The following is a 21,938-nucleotide window of genomic DNA, read 5'->3' on the forward strand; positions in this document are numbered from 1 at the left end:
AGCTCTATTCTGATTGGCTGGTTATATTGTTCTCTATTCTGAGTGGCTGGTTAGATTGTGCTCAATTCTGGAGGCTGGTTATATTGTGCACTATTCATATTGGCTACTTAGATTGTGCTCCCTTTAGATAGGCTGGTTATGTTTATGAACAAGGTGGGAAACAATTAATAGATGCAGGTACAGTGTCTGAAATAACTGCCTGCCCACCTGCCCATGGCCGGTAACTTTTCTGTCGAGCTGCATGAAAGTTTCCTCCACCTGGCTGACTGGCAGATAAGTTTTAGACGACTTACATTTTCAGTTTTATTGTAATTCTGAACTGTTATCAACTGAATCAGGACGTAATTTGCCTCTTGTTTTTCACAATTTTTCAACATTCATAATGCCTGAATGCGAGCAGGTAACTTGGAAGATGGGCAGGCAACGTTTTGGGTCACCTACTCGACTGTCTTGTTGGGTTTTATAATTATTATTTCAAACTTTGTGCAGGTACCATATCAGAGTTTTGGTGTACCGTATGTAAAACATTTCCAAGTTTTGTTGTACATGTATGTTGAAGACATCCTTTTCCACTTTCACAAAGGCTATAGTTCTGAATACCTCATCACACCAAAGCCATGTAGGACTTCCAGGTTACACTAGGTCTCCAGCAATCTATGCTGGTCGTAAGAACCAACTTGGTTGATGGTGAATCAACTTGCCCAAACGGCATGATCGTTGCTTATGGTATCAATCACTGGATTGTCTGGTCCAGACTTGATTATTTACAGGTTGCCATTCTAATAGCTGGAATATTGCTGAGTGTTATATTAAACAACAAACAAATGCACACACACTTATGTGCAGACGCATTACACTGCAATGTATGAAAACTACAAAAAGGAAAGATAACTCTTTTCCATGTATTAATTCATGAGTGGCACATGTGGGTTAAGAATGTTAAGTGTATTGAAAATCCTGTATGTCTTTGTTTATGTATATATTATTAAATGATATGGTATTTTATTAAATGTCTGTGTTGAATGGTATTGTTTTCTAATGGTAACAATTAATGAGAATAATACCAAAGTCTTGAACATTGTTTTCCCAAATGTGTGTAGTGTATTGCCTGTACATCATCAATACTCATGGCGTTATGACGTTGATCTAGACGTGACACATTAAAGAGATTATTGGAACCATGGAACTTTGTTTTTTTCTTTTGCAAACTGCCTGTGATCATAGTAGTGGTAATATTAGTTGTCATGGAAGATCAGTGGGACTTTCCAGGTCTCCCAGTCACAAAAAAACCCACCTTTTTGGAGATTCATATTTAATAGCTTTGTTCTGATATTCAGTGCCACTGTGGTATATGTGTAGCTATAGAGTTGCTGACAACAGACCACTGTGGAATATATGGAGCTATAATATTGCTGACAACATTCCACTGTGGAATACATGTAGCTATGATATTGCTGACAACAGGCCACTGTGGAATACGTGTAGCTATAATATTGCTGACAACATATTCCACTGTGGAATACATGTAGCTATAATACTGATGACAACAGACCACTGTGGAATACATGTAGCTATAATATTGCTGACAACAGACAACTGTGGAATATGTGTAGCTATAATATTGGTGACAACATTCCACTGTGGAATACATGTAGCTATAATACTGATAACAACAGACCTCTGTGGAATACATGTAGCTATGATATTGCTGACAATAGGTCAGTATGGAATACATGTAGCTATAATACTGATGACAACATTTCACTGTGGAATACATGTAGCTATAATACTGATGTCAACAGACCACTGTGGAATACATGTAGCTATGATGTTGCTGACAATAGGTCAGTATGGAATACATGTAGCTATAATACTGATGACAACATTTCACTGTGGAATACATGTAGCTATAATACTGATGTCAACAGACCACTGTGGAATACATGTAGCTATGATATTGCTGACAATAGGTCAGTATGGAATACATGTAGCTATAATACTGATGACAACATTCCACCGTCGAATACATGTAGCTATAATACTGATGTCAACAGACAAATGTGGAATACATGCAGCTATAATATTGCTGACAATAGGCCACCCTAATATAGGTTTGGATATTGCTGACAATAGACTGTGTATGTTTAACATTGAAAACATATATTTCTATGTATTTCTGCATTATACTGCTGTTGTAAAACATCCTATATTAGAAAAGCAACAGCCTACAAATAGATTAAACCAAAAAAACAACCTGACATGTAACTGCGATTCGAACTCAAAAGTTGCGATCAGGAAATACAAATTGCTTCGCTGGTTTGATTACCTCCCTTGGAACCGGAAGCGCCTTTACGCATGATCAAGAAAATAGTTGTTGACGACGGTAAACTTTATCTTGTCTATTTTATTGATCGAGATGCTGTTGCTGATGACAACGGAATAGTTGTGACATCATGAGCTTCGGGTAAGCGGAGAAGTGTACTCCACAATCATAGTTCCAGTCGTGTCAAGTCTGTTGCTTTCAAGTCAGGTGGGTTTGGTGCAATAAACGTTGGCCGGTCTGAGCATGTTTTCATCAAGTGATAGTTGCCATGCTTTTCGATTTTCAATTTAGTCGTTCCTCATATTTTTATAATAATCATTCTATCAATACACCAATGAACTGCGACATTATAATGAAGTCACGGATGACAACTTCAACATTAACCATTTAACGTGTTATGATAGGGTTATAAGCTCGAAACATGATAAAGACTTAGTTCAAGTATCAAAATCTGCACAGTTTTCCCTCTTGCCAGTCAACGATTGTAAGCCAACGATATAAACTTCCTCATAATAACATATGTCATCACAATCAAAATACCATATATGTCAGAGCTCCAGATAAGCTTTTGGTGTTGTGGGTATTTTACCCATGCATTTTAAAATCATTGGGTATCAGTAATTCTATCTGGGTATTCAAATTTCTGTTACCCACTAGTTTTTACAGATGTGGGTATTTAAGTTAAATATTCAAAAACACTATTCATCTAGTCCCTGCAAACTGGTGTCGTGTGGGTTCGAGAGCTTTATAGGACTAAAAAATACCACGATACTTCCACAAGAAAGTGTGATGGCAAATGATCATGATGTAACTGTCATCGTGGAGTTTGGCAAGGTTGACAGAATGCCCGTTTATAATAATACCATACCAAGCCCCAATTAAGCACAACTTCATAATCAACCACAATTAATCTTATTATTTTGTGTTGAAATAATTGGCAATAATTAGATTATAATGAATATATAACACAGATGTTTGCAAGATCAAATTGAAATGAACACAATGTAAACATGGTTATCTATATAATAGTTGTGTATGTGTTAGAATGTACTTTAGTTGGCTCTTATCATTATGTACTATGGCAAATCCAATAATCATATGGAATTGATAAATCAATATGTTGCAACATCCTAACACCTGTTCAATGTTCAAGGCATAATGTTGGAATGAAGGGTAATTATCATGGCAAGGGCCAGAAATGTTCTTGGCTCTCTTGTATATGTCATGGCACATCTAATCATTTTTATCTGTATGCACAAACTGTGTTCATTATAACAGTTGGTGGATGGGATTCTCAAGATGTATATTTGGTAGAAGTGGTAAAAATTACAGAAAGAAGGGAACACATTGTGAATTTCTACATCTGTAAGTACTTGGGGACAGTTAAATGTGAAGCAGTGTGGTTGGTAGCAAGGATGAAAATCTGAATACTATTGTGCATGTTATTAGTGGGCCATGTGGGCTATCACAACTAGCAAGAAAAATGCTCATTCTATCAGTTCCCACTTGTGAAAAAGAAGGTATGCGCTAGTTTGTGTTCATTTTGGCAAGTGTGCTTTCCCATACAGTGATCATTGTAATGTATCTGATGATGTAGCCGTGTCTATATTACAAGATAACTTTGTCATCTATGCAGTGAAAGCTTGTTAACCTGAATTTTGATTGATTTCACAAGGTTCCGGATAACATTTGGTATTTATTCACGCTATCATTCACTTTGGCTGTTCATAGTTTTATTTTGGTATTCAATACATGCATATTAGTACTCCCTTTGATAATGTTGATAGAGTCTGTTGGTTATTTTTAAAGCAAAAACAAACAAAAAATTAAATTAATTCTGCTTGCAGTAAACAACAAACAAACCATACCTTCACTCACTCGGTTTCTGTAAAGTTAAAGTAGTAAATCACTAAACTACATCCCTAGGCTTTACTCTTCCTTAGTCCATGTAGACCGCCTCTGCTTAGAGATTGGAAGGTCGAGTGTTCAATCCCCGGATGCGTCATACCAAAAGATGTTAAAAGATGGTACTTGTTCACAATTGTTACTCTGCCCAGCGCTCGGCATTAAAGGCTTAAAACAAGGACTGGTCGGCTCGGAGTCAGTATACTGTGTCTGAGTGGGGTGTTCATGTTAAACTGCGGCGTAGTATCTCAGTGGGCTTGCACAATAAAATCGGCATTGGTCCAGACTAGTACAAGAAGCCACACACACGCGTTCATGCACATCACTATATAAGTGCAATAATTTTGAACTCAACGTAAAACCCTGTTTCACCTTACCTTACCTACTCCTACCTTAAGCTGATGTAACTTGGTTGGTTGATTGGTTTGTTGTTTAACGCCGCACTCAGCAATATTCCAGCTATATGATGGTGGTCTTTAAATGATTGGACCAGACAATCCAGTGATTAATATCATGAGTATCGATCCACACAATCAGGATTGATTGATGTAACTGTACTACAGTTCCAAGTTATCTTACACTCGTCTTACTCAATATAATCAGTATCATAAACACTTCAGCAAAGCACATTACATTTCTGTATACAGTCAAGTCCCGTTAATCTGACATCGATGGTTGCATATGACTATGGCGGATTAACAAGTATGTCGGATAAATGAAATTAAGTTGTATCAACGTTCGTGATCGAAAACCGGACAACTACACGATAGATTTTAAGGATTCAAACACGTAATAAAAAATATAAAATAAATATTCATATTGTTATGTTACATTGTTGGCGGAATATGTTTTCTAATCATGCAACCTCTAAAGTTTAACACAAAACAACTGTTACGGACTGTATGACTTATTCAAAATACTATAAAAAGCATAGTCTGGAATGGAAGTCGCAACTTTGAAACTGGTACCTAAAGCTTAAGAAAGCTGCTTTCTATGTGGCTAAGGAGGCATAGTTTGCGAAAGGTTGTTCTGACGTGACCTGTAATTGGATGTCCTCGTCGAGAGCGAGAACTTGTATCTGATTTTAATAAGATTGAGGTAATCTAAGCATGTGATTTATCTTGTTTTCTTTTTATTTAAAGCATTTATTGTTTATTGTTTAAGCAAGTTTATCTCTGCAGCTGTTGTAATATGCAGCTACCAGCCAATTTGTCTCGCATCAAAACAAGGGCTGTGTACTCACAGGCAGATGACCACAGAGTACACTGATGACTCTGTCAGATTAATGAGACTGATTAATGAGTGATTTCGGTAATTCGTTGCAAATTACGTGTGTTGGAGTCGGAGTGCGAGACTGTCGGATTAACAGGTCTAAATAGCACTGATGTAATCGGTTCCCATCATTAGCGTTGGTTAAGCCAATTGTCGGATTAACGAGACCTGACTGTGTGTGGTAAATGCAATCTGGTTGTGTAACCCGGTAACAGATGTTTCATATTTGAACTTAGCAGGCTGTCCTGTCTTGGATGATGAGGACCTGAATAAGTCTAAAAGTAGAGACAATAAATACCATAAACTAACAAACCCACTGATCATGGAGAAGTATTCTGGTGTTTCCTCCTACTAGTGTGTCGTGGTCATATAACCATGATAACTGTCGGCTGAGTGGAAGCGCTCCTCTCATCACCATGATCTACAGTCAGGTGTGCAGGGTGTCACATAGTGTAGACTGAGTAGATGCTGTCAGTGCCAACCCCTGATACTACTGTATTACTGCATGGAGCTATCACCACACCATCGGTTGAGGGGCTGTTGTGGGCAGATTGCCAGTGCCCGTAAATGTTCTGCTAGCCGTGTTTGAAATTTAGCCTGAAACTCAAGGGGCCCTGATGTTAGATGTTAACAGTTTTACATGTTCCTGGGTTCAAATACCACAGGAGAATTCTCAACAACCGCAGGAGCCCCCTTCATTTCAAACACTGAGATGTACTAGACTTGGGGGTGGGGTGGCGGAAGGGGTTTTAGGCTATTGTGTTCTAGAGACCCAAGAAACTTTGATCTTTAACATTAGGGTTTTGACAAGGATCTACTGACTTTCATCTAACTTTTGAACACTGCAGTAGGTAGCCATGTAAGCCTAAAACTGACCTGTGAACATCTGGGTTAGAATTGGTCCTTAGCAAGCCATGCCTTTTATAAGAGGTGACTATGCTTGTCATAATTGTGGTAAAAGGCGACAAACGGGATCAGGTGGTCAGACTCACTGACTTGCTTGATGCATGTCATCGTATCCGAATTGTGTAGAACGATGGGCATGATGTCAATCACTGGATTGTCTGGTCCAGACTCGATTATTTACAGACCGCCATCATATAGCTGGAATATTGCTGACTGCAGCTTTAAACAAACCAACAAACTAACTCAACCTGATTTGTTAACTCCCATCATCAATTACATTTTTTGTTTCTAGTAATGTTAGAAAACATAAGTTGTAATATAACAACAGCAACATATGGGTGAGCTCCGTCACCTTATTGAGTACTATACAGTAGATCATGTGTTTGCATTGAAGGACGTATAAGAAGTGAGCGAGATTGCCCGATCAGTAGTTTAGCATTTGAGCAGGTATTCTATAGCTTATCACGAAGATCACACATGTATTGTACGTGGTGGTTGACACATAACACATTTCTCTGTAAGATTTAATCATTGATACTATCATAATTGCTTTCTGTACCAGTGCAGGCATTTGTGAACACTGGTAACTGACACCGTCTTGTTGGCTATCACCTCACGTTGCACGACAAGGGTTATTTCTTGTACAGTGAAGTGTCCCTTTTGTTCAGATCAATTATATCTCGACCTGTATTTTTCACCTTGAGTTGTGACATTCAGGAAGGGGAATAAACATGATGAAAGAGTCAACTTTCTTCTTTTGCCTGTTTGTGGTGTTTTTCTCTTGAAATTCTTGAGAGACAACATTTTTTGTGGGATCGTTGGCCATGTAAACATGAGACTGAAAGATTTACTGAGAAAATGGAGTGCATCAGTTTCAAGCAACAGTCCTTGGAAGTAAGTGCTGTTGGGAGCCATCAGTAACCATGGTAACAGAGTTGACCGTTGGATTTCAACTTCTTTGTTCTTTCAGTGGAACATTGCAAGAATGACACCTGTACCGAAATGTTGCGTTGAAAGAATAAAGAAGCTGATTTCCACATGCCATATCTGTCTTCATAGATACAACAGCTTCTAAAATAAAATATTAATACTTAAATAAACCATGTTAATAGTTTGTAATAGTGTCTATTTAATGCCCTTGTCAGATGTCACATTAGAAAATCCATATTTGACATAGATCCCAAATGTCACGGTGACTTTGGAAGAGTTTGTAGCACAGCTACCTCCATGACTGTCCGTGACTGTCTGTGTGTAGACTGACATCCATGTTCCATGTGTTCCAGGTCGGCCATGAGGTTCGAGGTGGGCGGCGAGGGAGGGAAACCAGCTATATTCTGGGATCAGGGTGAGTGTCCTCGCTTATAGCAGTGGATATAATAGTATTTATGATGGTACTATTAAGTTAATCTGGTATATATATACTGGAGCATATTTCTGTGGTAGAAACTAACATTTTTAGTCCCCTAGTCCTTATAATGATAACATGCAGCAAAACCATTAAAAATGGCAAGATTTCCACTAGTGCTTACGGTACTATTGGGCAGTTTGGCTAGGACTACAGGACTCATACATTGTACCAGTATTTTCTTAGTAATACTGTCAAGTAGTGAAATGGTCATTGAAAGGTAGAAAAAGCTGATTTGGATAAGGTGATTTCATATCATGCTTCTGACCCGTAAAGATCCTGGGTAGAATAGGTCTTCAGCAACCGATGCTTGCCATGAAAGGTGACTATGATTGTCGTAAGAGCCGATAAACGGGATCAGGTGGTCAGGTTTGCTGACTTGGTTGATGGATGTAATTGTATCCCAGTTGTGTGGTGATATCAATCACTGGATTGTCTGGTCCAGACTCGATAATTTACAGACTGCCGTCATACAGCTGGAATATTGCTGTGCAAACAATCTTATCATGCTTCTGTACTTACTATTATTAAGGTATAGCTACTTTTCAGGGCAGTATGACTTGCAGAAGCTGCTATATCTACCAACTGATGATGAAGTGCAGTTGGGAGACCCAGGGCTTCTGCAAATGACAATGCCCTGGAAAATAGCAGTACTGTTATAATGGAATTTGTGCTTAACAAATCTAAAACAACATGCATGAGAAAACCTATAGTGAGGATTGGTTGTTTACACGGCAGCTGACCTGAACACATACATCAACAATCGGTTATGGCACTATGTGTCATGGGACTTCATTCAACCTTGACCTTCATTTCTATCATTGTTGGAGGGAGACAACGTTATCAGTTATTCTAATGTCAATATTTGGAGTATGCCAGATATTGAAATTGTAACTTGTTATATATAGACACCGACTCCAATATCATCAGCTGTTCAGTGAGGTGCCCGCTCCATCACCATGACAACATGAGACAACACAGCCATACCATTACAGTTTGGCATCAGTTCTATTTACATTTGTATGCAAATGAACTATGACGTGATATGTCAACGTGATTGATGTCGTCGTTATGCAAATTAAGAGCGTTAAGAAATTTCACCCACACTTTGCCTGATAACTTATTGGTTGTTTGATGATTATTCTGGTCAATTATTGCAATTGCATCATAAAACATGGAGACTGGGAACTCTGAACTGAAAGTCAGTATCCAAAAAGTAGGGTCAGCTGACTGACAGTATGGTCCAGATTCATGTATCTAGTTTGTTTGTTTTTCAGGCAAGAAGCCCCAGAATACCAGAAAGGTAACTATCACACATGACCTTGAACTTGAAGGTTTTAGGATGAAGTTTAGCATGTTTAGGGACCAATCATTTGATATTCTGAGGTCAACAAAAAATATTGTCCTCGAATGTTCCTGAAAAAAATGATTATTAGGCTCATTTTAATACCTCCCCCCCCCCCCCAAAAAAAAATATAATAAAAAAAAAATGGTTGGTCCCTTACATGGTTCATGAATATTGGTTTAAAACATTGAGATAATACCAATCTCTTCCATATGTTGTACTCTTAGCACTTGTTGAAGAACGGACATTCTGACACTGTAGCAGTACAAATACTGCAGTCATGTATTATTTCCATCTAATCAGTTAGCCATAACAAGAAAAAAACATGGTAAGCAATCTGATTGGCTGAAAAACGTTAATTGGGATTTGAATCCTGAATTTTTTTTAACTTGTATCTTCTTCTTTTTAGGTCAAAATGTAAAGAAATCCCTGACACATTGATGTCGACCCCAACTCATTCACTCATTATGTATTTCGTTTTTGCAGGTTAACAATGTTAGTTTAGAAAGAAATGTTCATGTTATTCAATAACATCCGCAACTCTGAAAACGTCACGATTTTTTATAAATATTTCCTTGTTTTTTGCTAGTTTGGCTACAAGAACAAAGAACTGCGCCACCCAATAAGATCCCAACCGAATGATGGTGGCCCACTTGAAGAAGATGTGTTTGTGTATCGCCATGTCAGCAACACCACGTCTCAGCCAGACAAGGTCATGGTCGCTGCGGACAAGAAGCCGCAGAATCCAGTCCGACCCGAAAAGGATTTTATTCGACGGAACCGGGAACGTTATGCAGAAAAGAAGAAGAGACAGGCAGACACTGTGAAGACGGAACACCCAATGGCAAACACTGTCACTCTAACCCAGGACCAGCTGAATGCCATCCTGGCCTCTGTTGGCAAGATGGCCTCGGGCAAGGAGAATGCACTGAGGATTAGCATCGGTAGGTAAAGATGACAGAGACCAAATCAGCTGGCCCAATGTCGTTAACATGTTTAGCTCTCCGGACTGAAAGTCATTTCACCTTTTGTCGTATCTTGCTTGTTCGATGTTCAATGTCATTGTTAGTGTCTTCTGTAAACATCTTTTAAAAAAACAATGAAACTAAAACTTCACCTGCTTGTTCCCGCAAATGATGAAAACCCATATGATGCCATATTAAAAAAAACCTTGTATATGGCAATTACTCAGCCATGTTTACTCCAAATATCACATTTTGAGATATTTTTAATTTTGAACTTTATTTGACCTTTGCCCTTTGGATAATGTTTTTAAATTCTTTCAAAATGCATTTCTGCATATTGTAAATATCTCCCTAAAAGCACTTGACCACTGAATCAGAAACTGAATATGATGTTCCCACCAGTAATGACACATGCAGTGGCAGACATATTGAAAAACCTATATATTGCACTGTTTTACTATTTCTGATCAGAAGTTACTGTTATGCTCTTAAGGTCTCTGGAAAAACATTTTTGGCTTTGTGAACATGTTCTCCTCTGACATTACCAGGCTGAGGAAGCTGAAGTTTGCCAAGTATGTTTCTCTGATGATGAAATCACATTTATAATGATTTTAGTGTCTATATTTGTGAAACAAATGGAAAAAAATATGTGAGATTAAAAAAATGAATCCACTTAGAAGGTATGTATTTGAAAAGTTAGATTAAGTTGGGCTCCAGTTTTTATCAAGCAGTGTTAAAAAATTAAGGGGTTTCTGGGATATGGGGGAAAAAAAGAAAATAGTTTAAATTTGTTCTACTGTCCGAACATTGGACCAGGTGAATCTGTGCTCCAAGTAACATGATGCTGTTAAATTGTTGGCCTGACCATGCTTTTTGTACTTCCAACTTGTCATGAATAGTTCAGTATGTGTATAGTTCAGTCATGGAGGTTTAAAATCTAAACCAAATTGTCCTTAAGGCTTCCCTGGCTGTGTCAACGATGAGTTTGGTCTGTTGTCATTAGTAACGTTGTGTTAGAGAGCGAGTGAGTGGATGAACGCTGGCCAACAAATTCCATCCATATCATGGAGGCTGAGAGAATGATCAGCGATCTAAGATACCAGGCTATGATATATTCTACTCAAAAGAAGTTAGAGAACACACGATTCTTTCATGATATTATAGTTAAGCCATGGTACAATATCAGAGCTACGTGGGAGAGCATGGTCACCTGGGCCCCATTCCACAAAACAATCGTAGGGCTACGACTGTCATAAGCCTATGCTAAAGAATGGGAGTTACGATCATCTTAGCACTACGTTGGCTTTGTGGAACGGGGCCCTGATCCACGTCCAAGTGGCAGAGAAGGTTGATGCAGTTGGGTCATGTCTTCTTCAGATAAGGAGAGCAATGAGATCTCCATCGCTGATGCTGATGTGGAGAAGACTGACCAACAGAAGGCATCTCCTCGAGAAGAAGACAAGGAGAAGAAGGACGGAGCGGAGGAAGAAGCCACCATCTTCTCTCTGCTCAATGCCTCCAAGAAAGGGTCTGATAACGGGTAAGGTTATTCCTCTTGTGACAAGTTGTACCAGACATTCCTAGCATCTACAATTCAGTGTCGTTAAATACCGACATCAATATGGGCTTCAGTGTAAACATATCTCAAAGAGTAGACCAAGATGTGATATATAAAAAAGACACATGCAAAAATATTTATAATGAAGAAGATGTCACAGTTAACATGATTCAACATTTGATGTCAATTGTTGATTGACGTAGAGGGACATTGTAATGACTGTGCCAAAAGCTTATCCCCACTGGCCAGAGGCGACTAACTGGATCAGGTAGTCAGGCTCGCTGACTTGTATCCCAATTGTGTAGGTCGATACTCATGATGTCAATCATTAGATTGTCTGGTCCTAAATTGATTATTGTTTATTGATCGCAGCCTATAACTGGAATATTGCTGTGTGCAGCATTGAACAGCAAACAAACACACAAGCTTACTAGCTTGGTCTTTTTATACCATTTCTGTAAATTATATCTTTATATATGGACTATGATTAGCTTTTCACACAGGAAAGGAGTGTGGTGTGAAGAATTGTTTATAGATAGGAATTTCTTTAGCAGTGTCTGCGAACCTATGAACTATGATTAGCTGTTCCCTGAAAGGAAGACATTTGATTGAACATACTGACCTAGGGCTTGAGACTAGTGGCTAAAGACTGCAACAACACACATACACATCATACATGAATATTACGAGAAGCTTCGTCAAAACGGCCTATGAATGCAGGCACACCTGGGGGTGATCCTGATGCTTGAGTCTGTGTGACAGTACAGTCAACTACGGGTATAACGAACCCAAAGGGATCACTAATTTTACTTCATTATAACCGTAGTTTGTTATATACATGTGCACAGGTTGGATAACCTTGTGGTAAAAGCGTTCGCTCTTGATGCCGAAGACCCGGTTTGATTCTCAACATGGGTACAATATGTGAAGCCCATTTCTGGTGTCCCCCGCCGTGATAATGCTGGAATATTGCTAAAGGTGGCGTAAAACCAAACTCACTCACTATCAGAATGACTACAGCATATAAACAGCAAATGGCAGATGCCAAAAAATATCCGTCAGTTCGTTTTCATGGTTATATGCGTGTTGGTTATGAAAATGGTTAACTGTATTTGTGTATCTAAATCAAGTACTGGTAGTTTATTGTGACCATTTTTTATTTTGTAAGGCAAGTAACGATTCGCAAACTGAGAGTGGGGCATGTGTCTCCTCGCAGGAGAGATGGCAGACGCCAACACAGGAGGTGATTACTGGGGCAGCTCTGTTCTCCATACACGCTGTAGCATGTCTTGCAGTGCCTCTTCCTCATAGTTACCATGGCTACTAACTGCATTTCCGGTTAATTCCTTGTTTAGAGATTATAGTGTAGAATAGTTTGCTATTGTTTATGTTTTGTTTGTTGTTACTGTGTTATAGTTCATAGTCTTCTTTACCCAGTAATTGGGAATGTAGGGTTATTAGATCAAGTATAATTTTGCTCTTTAACATCAATCACACTTGTTTTTATCATTTTTATTTATGACTTGCTTTGGGTCCCAGGTGGGAGATTGAGCCTGCCGAGACCTGTTGGCATGGGTTTGAGTCCCCTTATCCGTCCATCCGTCACGTTTCGTTTCTGTAGCATAACTCATAAACCGTTCAATATTTTGTCATCAAACTTTGCAGGTCTGTCAGGTACATGCTGAACTGGTGCCTTTTGCTATTTAGAAATTTTTATTTTTTACGTTTCCATGGCAGCAAGATTGACTTATTTCCAAAACCTTTTTTTTTTTTTTGACAATTTCCATGACAAGTTCCGCCTCGGTTAAAAAGGTTAGGGTTTGTTAAGATTTAATTATGTCATAAATTCTGCAACAAGGGGCGGGGGATATAGCCACGTTAGTGGCAAACTCTTGTTGTATTGGTTCTGATTGGTGGTTTGTGAGCACCATCCCATGTTGTGGGTTTCACCTGAGCTGACACATCGTGATGTGACTGAAGTACTGATCGCAGTGGGATTACCACACACGTTACAAATGAGCTAGTTATTGTTAAACTTTTTTGGCATTAGTATGCAAGTTTATTTGCACATTTTTTTCTGTTTTTCAATGTTGTTCTCTTGTTCTTCAAACATTTTTCCTTCAGTGTTTGCTAGGGCTGGCTAAAAAGATTGATAATCAGAATTATCACCGATTGGCAGAAAAAATTAACGATGATCAATATGAAACTGTTGTCATCAATAATGACTCAAATAAACTATTGTGATGAAATAAAGTTCAGATTTACCGAAACAGACTCTTCATTGTCAATAATGTCAATTGTTAAAGACGGAAAACAGCATTTTTTTGTTATATCTCAAATGTCCACAAAGTAAACCATGCATAAATGTGTCACTGCTCATCAGTGGCGTGAAATATGTTGATTTCTTTCTTTCTTTCTTTCTTTTCGATTTTGTTAGCGATTATCGATCACAATGATCTATATCAATAGCCAGCCCAAGTTTTTGCTTGTCTTAGAATGTTCTACAGTTGTCACTAATAGCATGACCAATGCCCAGATACCTGATGGACTGCATGCTACACAGTAACAGATTAGCTGACTGTGGTTATGTTAAACGTGATTCGTTCCATCTTATAGAAGATACCATCATGTTGGAGTTGGGACAGTGTCCAGTAGTTAGTGCAGCTGTACTTTAAGTATGGGCAGTTAGCTTTTATAGGACATAAGTTTTTGTCTTTGTAATTCTGTCCGTTAGCATGGTGAACACCTTGATGACCTTATCCTAGTTCTATAGATAACAGAGGCGGTCGGGTAGCCTAGTGGTTAAAGCATTCACTCGTCACGCCAAAAACCTGGGTTCTTCTCCCGACATAGGTACAATATGTGAAGCCCATTTCTGATGTCAACTGCCAGGATATTGCTGGAATATTGCTAAAAGCGGTGTAAAAGCATAACACCATACTCATTCATTCACTCACTCACTCTAAAGATAACATGTTCAACATTACAAAGATTCAAAATGGCTGTTGCAGCAACATGTTTTACTGTGAAGACATGTTGTATTCAAAATTCAAAATCATTCCAAGAATGGTATCAAGACATGCTCTGTGAACATCAGGAATAACATTGAAATCCTGGTGTACACATTGAGTGGTATAGCTTTTAAGAGAAGATGCTTGTTTAGCTCAACACACAATAAAAAGGCGAGCTTCTGTACCTCTGGTACTCTGGTTAATGAATGTTATTATGCCTTTACGAGATCTTTAGGACAATCGAAATCTGGATTTGGTAATCTTTATATCATAATCTGTTCCGATTACATCATTATGACAACATGGTGTTAAGTTAAGTGTTTCATTTAGAATAATCTTGGTCATCGTGGAAGTGTTGTATTGCTTATACTGTATTAATCAGCAATTATGATGAAGACATCTGATTTCATCCCTTTCAACTAAGTAAATGATCTTTCCAGACGAGAGGATGATGTTTCGGAGTCAGTGATATCTGTCAAAGAGAAAGGCCGAGAAAGTCGGAGGGGAAAATCTAAAAAGTCTGACAAGTCACAGGCCTCTGACAAGAAGGTTGTTGAGTCTGTCAAGTCCGAGACGGGGGAGTCACAGGAAAAGGAGAAGTCGGATGTCACCAAGTCTGATGAAGCCAAGGGAGATAATCAGGAGGCAAAGGGAGGTAATCAGGAAGACAAGCAGGAAGGTGGAGATCATGTGCTGTTCTACGAGAGTCCGCGGGTACCATGGAAACACATGACGGTTGCGGAGAGGAAGAGGCTTCAGTGGGCGCGGGAGAGAGGTAGGAAATTAGTGGTATTTACCGAGTCTGACTATCCGATCCATTGACTTTTCCTGGTAGGACAATCCTTGTGGCCAGTATTCTGACCCGGCGGCAGTGAATAAGACACTCATGTAATGCAAACATCTTTCAGTGTTCAGTCAAGCCGTAGATCAGGTTCAATTCCCTACATGTGTGTCATCCGATTGTATTTGTTATGTCCCTTCATAAAGAGACGGGGGCGGTCGGGTAGCCTAGTGGTTAAAGCATTCGTTCGTCACGCCGAAGACCTGGGTTCGATTCCAGACATGGGTACAATGTGTGAAGCCCATTTCTGGTGTCCCCTGCCGTGATATTGCTGGAATATTGCTGAAAGCGGCGTAAAACCATGCTCGCTCGCTCACTCACCCACTCACCCACCCACACTCACTCACTCACTCACTTACGTGACAGCATATCACTGCTTAGAACAAAAGGTGTGATACACTCCCATCAGTAGATGTCAGAAGATGGTTTGAAGGCAATGTTAACCTGGGAATGCTATGTTCATATATGTTTATTTCCACCCATTAAGTGTTTTGCTGTGAGTGTTGGCTTAAACTTTTCAGTCAGGACCTTCTTGAGGTAGTTTAATCAAGCGGAAGTTTCATTTTAATCAGAAGTATTTGGTTTATTGAGCTGGTAATGTCAATATTCCATTTTGTTACTGATAATGTACATCATATTACTTGAAGTATGTAATTGCTACGTTTTTCCAATAACATCTTCACATGCTAGCCTTGATAGTACATAGAAGAGGAACCCTAGGTTGCTGAGTTAGGTTGAAGTAGAAATGGTAGGAAGATGCTTTGTGGGTAACTGAGGAGACTTCCTGACTTGCAGCTGAGCTGGAGCAGAACTATGATCCCTGGGGCCGACCCGGAGCAGGTGCCCCCCTCCGGACCAGTGGGGGAGACGTGCTGGCTGACTTCAATACAAGAAAGGTACAGTAGCAGATGCAGGTGCCTGAAGCACCTGCAACAATGTCAAAAGTCAAGGCTGTCTTTACATTCATAATTCTTGTAGGACCAATTTGTTTGCAAACACTGTAGGACAGCCGATACCTCTGTGAAGCGACAAGTCAGTATCATGACGGTTTGTAGGCTGTCAGTCCGTCTGTCACGTTTCGTTTCCAGAGCAGAACTAAAAAACATGAGAGATATCTTAACCAAACTTGTCATATAGATAGGTTTAGAGGTTAACTGGTGCCTTTTGATCGTTTGGGATTTTTGAAAAATCTGTTTTTCAAGTTTCCATGGCAAGGACTTTGACTTAGACTGAATATGGCAGAAATGCTCGTTTCTGGAGCAGATCTTGAAAACCGTACAATGTTTCTTGCCTTGCATACAACCGGACATGTCATATTGGCAAGGTATTTGAGTATTTCATGCTTGTTTTTGAGTAATTATGTCTTCTTAACAACTTGAACTAATGTATCAATAAACAGTAGAGGGGAGACGTCTGTTTTTATGAGTAAAAATCCTTTGTTACAGGATGACTTGAACAAGTCTGTGGAGAATCTGCCAGACAAGAAGCAGACGGCGACTGCAGAGACAAAGCAGATCGCGACTGCCGACTCAAGCAGAGTGACAGATAAGGTGGGGGGGCAGGACAGACGTGCGCTGCACTCTATTCTGGAGGGCAAGGTAGTCGTGGCAGTGAGTACCCCATATCATGGTGTATCATGGTGTATCATGGTGTATGGTGGTCACTTCCTGTGCTGACTCTCTGCTTCGTGTGCCGGGTCATAGGTTTTCACACACTACCATCAGGCCAGCTTAGCTCACTTTATTTGTAGTCAGTTTTCATGTAACAAATTATTATTGAACATACAGTGGGATGGGTTATTTATGAAAACTTCTTTCAATGCTTGTAACAATTAGGAAGTGTTGTATCACCTTCATGATCTGGATTTCTGCAACCCATGCATGTCGTAAGAGGCGACTAACGGGATCAGGTGGTCAGGCTTGCTGACTTGGTTGATGCATGTCATCGTATCCCAATTCGGTAGACCAGGCTGAATTTTAACCAACCGCTGGACTATTGCTGAGTGTAGCGTTGAATAACAAACAAACAAACCAACTAGCTAGATCATTTCTGTAAATTATATCTGTATGGACTACGATCAGCTGTTCACACAGGAAAGGAGTGTGGCATGAGGAATTGTTTGTAGACAGGAATTTCTTTAGTAGTGTCTGCAAACCTATGACCTGATAATATTGTGATTACAGTCGTTTCTGTCTGTGTGATATATCTGATTGGATAACAGTATTAACAGCCATTTCTGTGCTTGTGTGATATGTTTCATTGGATAACAGCCATTTCTCTGCTTTTGTGACGTGTCTTTTTTTATAAATACAAACGTGTTAGTGTGTCTGTGTGATATGGCTCATCAGTTTACTACATATTTGTAAGGAAAATTGACATTGTTGAGGTAAATGTGTTTATTTGTGAGATATATACTTGAAGATTGGATTCCAGGGTTTTGTCATTGATGAGGACAAGATTGTGACTGCCAAGCAGAGAGAAAAGAAGCAGTGGTTGGAGGAACTTGGTGAGTATCTCCTGGAAGATGGGACTTGAAGCAACGGCACCACATGAACAGGGAAACTCACCACTCAAGTGCAGTGGAAGCTTGTTACCTTGGTCCTTGTCCTAATAGTGGACATTCAGTTGAATGAATCAAGTAGAAACATGATGTATGCTGACCATGTTGGTTATACGTCGCAGTTAACATTAATAAACTTATTCTCACAAGGAAGAATACTTGGGTGGTTTGGTTGTCGGAGGTGCAGGAATGTTTTGTAGAGTTGCGTTTCTTAGTTGTGTTACGGATGAGTTTTTGAATTCCAGAAGTGTCCTGATTATGCTACTAGGCGTGTCAGCACCATAGCCATGTTTGTTATCATGGTAATGCTTCTATTTGTACCCGATTCTATGATAAACATTTGGCTAAGTGAGATAATGTTGCCATAGTTACCATATATTTTGATGACTGGAACTATCAAGCCACATCTTTCCTGATACAATTACTCACTCGATGATCAGAAATCTGCCCATAATGACACAGAGGTTGGTAGAGCCCCAATTTGCTTAGCAGAGTTGTGTCCCTTGGTAATGCCAGGATCTGATAATTATGGGTTGCCCTTATTATGATCCTCTCGTATTAGCAGCAATATTCAACAAGATTAAAGAAACTGTTTCACCGCAAATTGATGTGGATGCGCTATCTTGCTAGGCAGTAATGAAAGAACTGTGTGACCTAGGATACGTTAGATCATGAGAGAAGTAATTTGAACGGCGCCTGATATTAGTCCAGTATGATGCAGGATAAAGTAGTCAGGGCCTTTGATGTTTTTATGAAGCATTTTGAAATCACTCACTCACTTTATAGTAATCGGGGGCTATTTCAGTAGCCTAGTTGTCAAAACATAGTTTTGTCTAAAGGTGAATTTCCCGACAAAGCTGCAATGTGCGAGGCCCATTCCTGGTGTCCTTTGCCGTGATACTACAGGACTATAGCAAGTTCCCGACTGATTGCCTCACTCACTTGTTCCAGAGAGACAGAGAGAAGAGCAGCGGGTGAAGAAACAGAAGAGCAAGGAGCGGGACAAGACCGGCCTGGATGACACCTGGGCTGATAGATTCGGGTCGTACAAACCAGCCCCCCTGCCAGAACAGGACACTGTCGTGCTCGTCATCGACAAGAGGTAGCAGCTGTTTCACCATGTGCCATTGAAGGGATAGGTCAAACTGAAGTAGTGTATAGAAAATACCATCGCTGTTGTTATCATACTATCCCCAAGGGCTGCCTCTTACACAGGCTAGTCTGATGCTGGTGTGAACTCCAGAAATCCTGATAGGAATTTAAACATTTTGCCCTTTCTGTTTCATTGTGTGATTTACAATATTTTGTGAAGAATTTTATTTTCAGCCTTTTGAGACCTGTATGACTTTAGTTTCAAATAATCTAGATGTTGCAAATATTAAGTATTCAGGTGAGATACTGAGCCTCATGGCTCCCTCTTTGAAACATCTGACAAGCTCTTGTTCTCAAGGGCAACTAAACTTCTGGTGAAGCATGTCAGCATATGGTAGGCTACATTATCTGGGAGGGGTGATCTGTAGAGGTGGCAAGCATGTCGGCATATGGAAGGCTACATCATCTGGGAGGGGTGTTCTGTAGAGGTGGCAAGCATGTCAGCATATGGAAGGCTACATCATCTGGGAGGGGTGATCTGTAGAGGTGGCAAGCATGTCGGCATATGGTAGGCTACATCATCTGGGAGGGGTGTTCTGTAGAGGTGGCAAGCATGTCAGCATATGGAAGGCTACATTATCTGGGAGGGATGATCTGTAGGGGTGGCAAGCATGTCAGCATATGGTAGGCTACATCATCTGGAAGGGATGATCTGTAGAGGTGGCAAGCATGTCAGCATATGGTAGGCTACATCATCTGGGAGGGATGATCTGTAGGGGTGGCAAGCATGTCAGCATATGGTAGGCTACATCATCTGGGAGGGGTGATCTGTAGGGGTGGCAAGCATGTCAGCATATGGTAGGCTACACTATCTGGGAGGGATAATCTGTAGAGGTGGCAAGCATGTCAGCATATGGAAGGCTACATTATCTGGGAGGGATGATCTGTAGGGGTGGCAAGCATGTCAGCATATGGTAGGCTACATCATCTGGAAGGGATGATCTGTAGAGGTGGCAAGCATGTCAGCATATGGTAGGCTACATCATCTGGGAGGGATGATCTGTAGGGGTGGCAAGCATGTCAGCATATGGTAGGCTACATCATCTGGGAGGGGTGATCTGTAGGGGTGGCAAGCATGTCAGCATATGGTAGGCTACACTATCTGGGAGGGATGATCTGTAGGGGTGGCAAGCATGTCAGCATATGGTAAGCTACACTATCTGGGAGGGATGATCTGTAGGGGTGGCAAGCATGTCAGCATATGGTAGGCTACATTATCTGGGAGGGATGATCTGTAGGGGTGGCAAGCATGTCAGCATATGGTAGGCTACATTATCTGGGAGGGATGATCTGTAGAGGTGGCAAGCATGTCAGCATATGGTAGGCTACACTATCTGGGAGGGATGATCTGTAGAGGTGGCAAGCATGTCAGCATATGGTAGGCTACACTATCTGGGAGGGATGATCTGTAGGGGTGGCAAGCATGTCAGCATATGGTAGGCTACACTATCTGGGAGGGATGATCTGTAGAGGTGGCAAGCATGTCAGCATATGGTAGGCTACATTATCTGGGAGGGATGATCTGTAGGGGTGGCAAGCATGTCAGCATATGGTAGGCTACACTATCTGGGAGGGATGATCTGTAGGGGTGGCAAGCATGTCAGCATATGGTAAGCTACATTATCTGGGAGAGATGATCTGTAGGGGTGGCAAGCATGTCGGCATATGGTAGGCTACACTATCTGGGAGGGATGATCTGTAGGGGTGGCAAGCATGTCAGCATATGGTAGGCTACACTATCTGGGAGGGATGATCTGTAGGGGTGGCAAGCATGTCAGCATATGGTAGGCTACATCATCTGGGAGGGATGATCTGTAGGGGTGGCAAGCATGTCAGCATATGGTAGGCTACATCATCTGGGAGGGATGATCTGTAGGGGTGGCAAGCATGTCGGCATATGGTAGGCTACATCATCTGGGAGGGATGATCTGTAGGGGTGGCAAGCATGGCGAGTTGGGGAAAGGTGTTCCTCTTCCTTTACCAGTCATGTACCAGGACTCAATTTAAGGAAGTTGATTTATCTTGCATCTGGTTCATGTTGACATGAAAAGCTAGTCGCTCCAGACATAACCAGGTTGCACCCTGGTCCTATCAAATTGTTAAAGTTGCAACAAAGATGCATAAACTGGTCTAAATACATAACATCTCAGATCTCTGATGACTGTGTCATGTGTCAGGATTTACACACAATACAGGGATTAGTGATATAGTGTGGTAAATAAAGCTTAGAAACATTGAGTGAGTTCAAAGGTTGATGTTTTGCGGACAGGTAAGGGCTAGTCAGACTTTAGCTAGATTTTACTTTTTTTACATGCTCTTGGTTGCATTTTTGAATATGAAGTTGCACTGGTGCATGTTTTTGATAGCTTAATTGAGCCCTGTGTTCATACTTGTGTCTCAGACAACTGTGTGTGTACAAATCTTCGCCTGCACAAATACCTGTAAGTCAGTTGATTGTTGGAATGAGGATCACAAAGATGGTGACTACCATAGGCAACGACCTAGTTGATCAGATTACGATATCATTAGCGATTTCGTCCCTGACACAAAAACATAGGCAATCTTTTTTCGATGAAAAAGACGTGTCAACAAAGACAGGCAGCAGTAGATCACTTTCATACGAATGCGTACCAGTCGTGGTTGTGATTTTGTGAAATGTTCTCTGATTGGACTATTGTTATGTGCAAGACTTTGA

The 21,938-nt window shown here is 40.4% G+C and overlaps 1 protein-coding gene across 6 annotated transcripts in view; it reads left to right on the plus strand.

The window, feature by feature from the left end:
• Positions 1–2,376: 2,376 nt before the first annotated feature.
• The window catches only part of LOC139445182 (coiled-coil domain-containing protein 66-like), a 37,689-nt gene continuing 18,127 nt past the window's right edge, over positions 2,377–21,938 (plus strand). For 3 of the 6 annotated variants that reach the window (XM_071226304.1, XM_071226310.1, XM_071226308.1), the window contains exons 1-11: positions 2,377–2,464; positions 7,690–7,751; positions 9,089–9,114; positions 9,746–10,100; positions 11,499–11,661; positions 12,848–12,922; positions 15,131–15,465; positions 16,327–16,427; positions 16,977–17,141; positions 17,965–18,037; positions 19,043–19,193. In XM_071226304.1, coding sequence (XP_071082405.1) covers positions 2,454–2,464; positions 7,690–7,751; positions 9,089–9,114; positions 9,746–10,100; positions 11,499–11,661; positions 12,848–12,922; positions 15,131–15,465; positions 16,327–16,427; positions 16,977–17,141; positions 17,965–18,037; positions 19,043–19,193 — 1,517 coding nt within the window. In that variant the 5' untranslated portion in view covers positions 2,377–2,453. Of the gene's footprint in view, positions 2,531–7,689; positions 7,752–9,088; positions 9,115–9,745; positions 10,101–11,498; positions 11,662–12,847; positions 12,923–15,130; positions 15,466–16,326; positions 16,428–16,976; positions 17,142–17,964; positions 18,038–19,042; positions 19,194–21,938 lie in introns of all 6 variants that reach the window. The other 3 variants (XM_071226307.1, XM_071226306.1, XM_071226309.1) reach the window with 3 other exon arrangements.

This window comes from Haliotis cracherodii, unplaced genomic scaffold, assembly GCF_022045235.1.
Source record: "Haliotis cracherodii isolate W230 unplaced genomic scaffold, xgHalCrac1.p SCAF_6, whole genome shotgun sequence".
NCBI lineage: Eukaryota > Metazoa > Mollusca > Gastropoda > Lepetellida > Haliotidae > Haliotis > Haliotis cracherodii.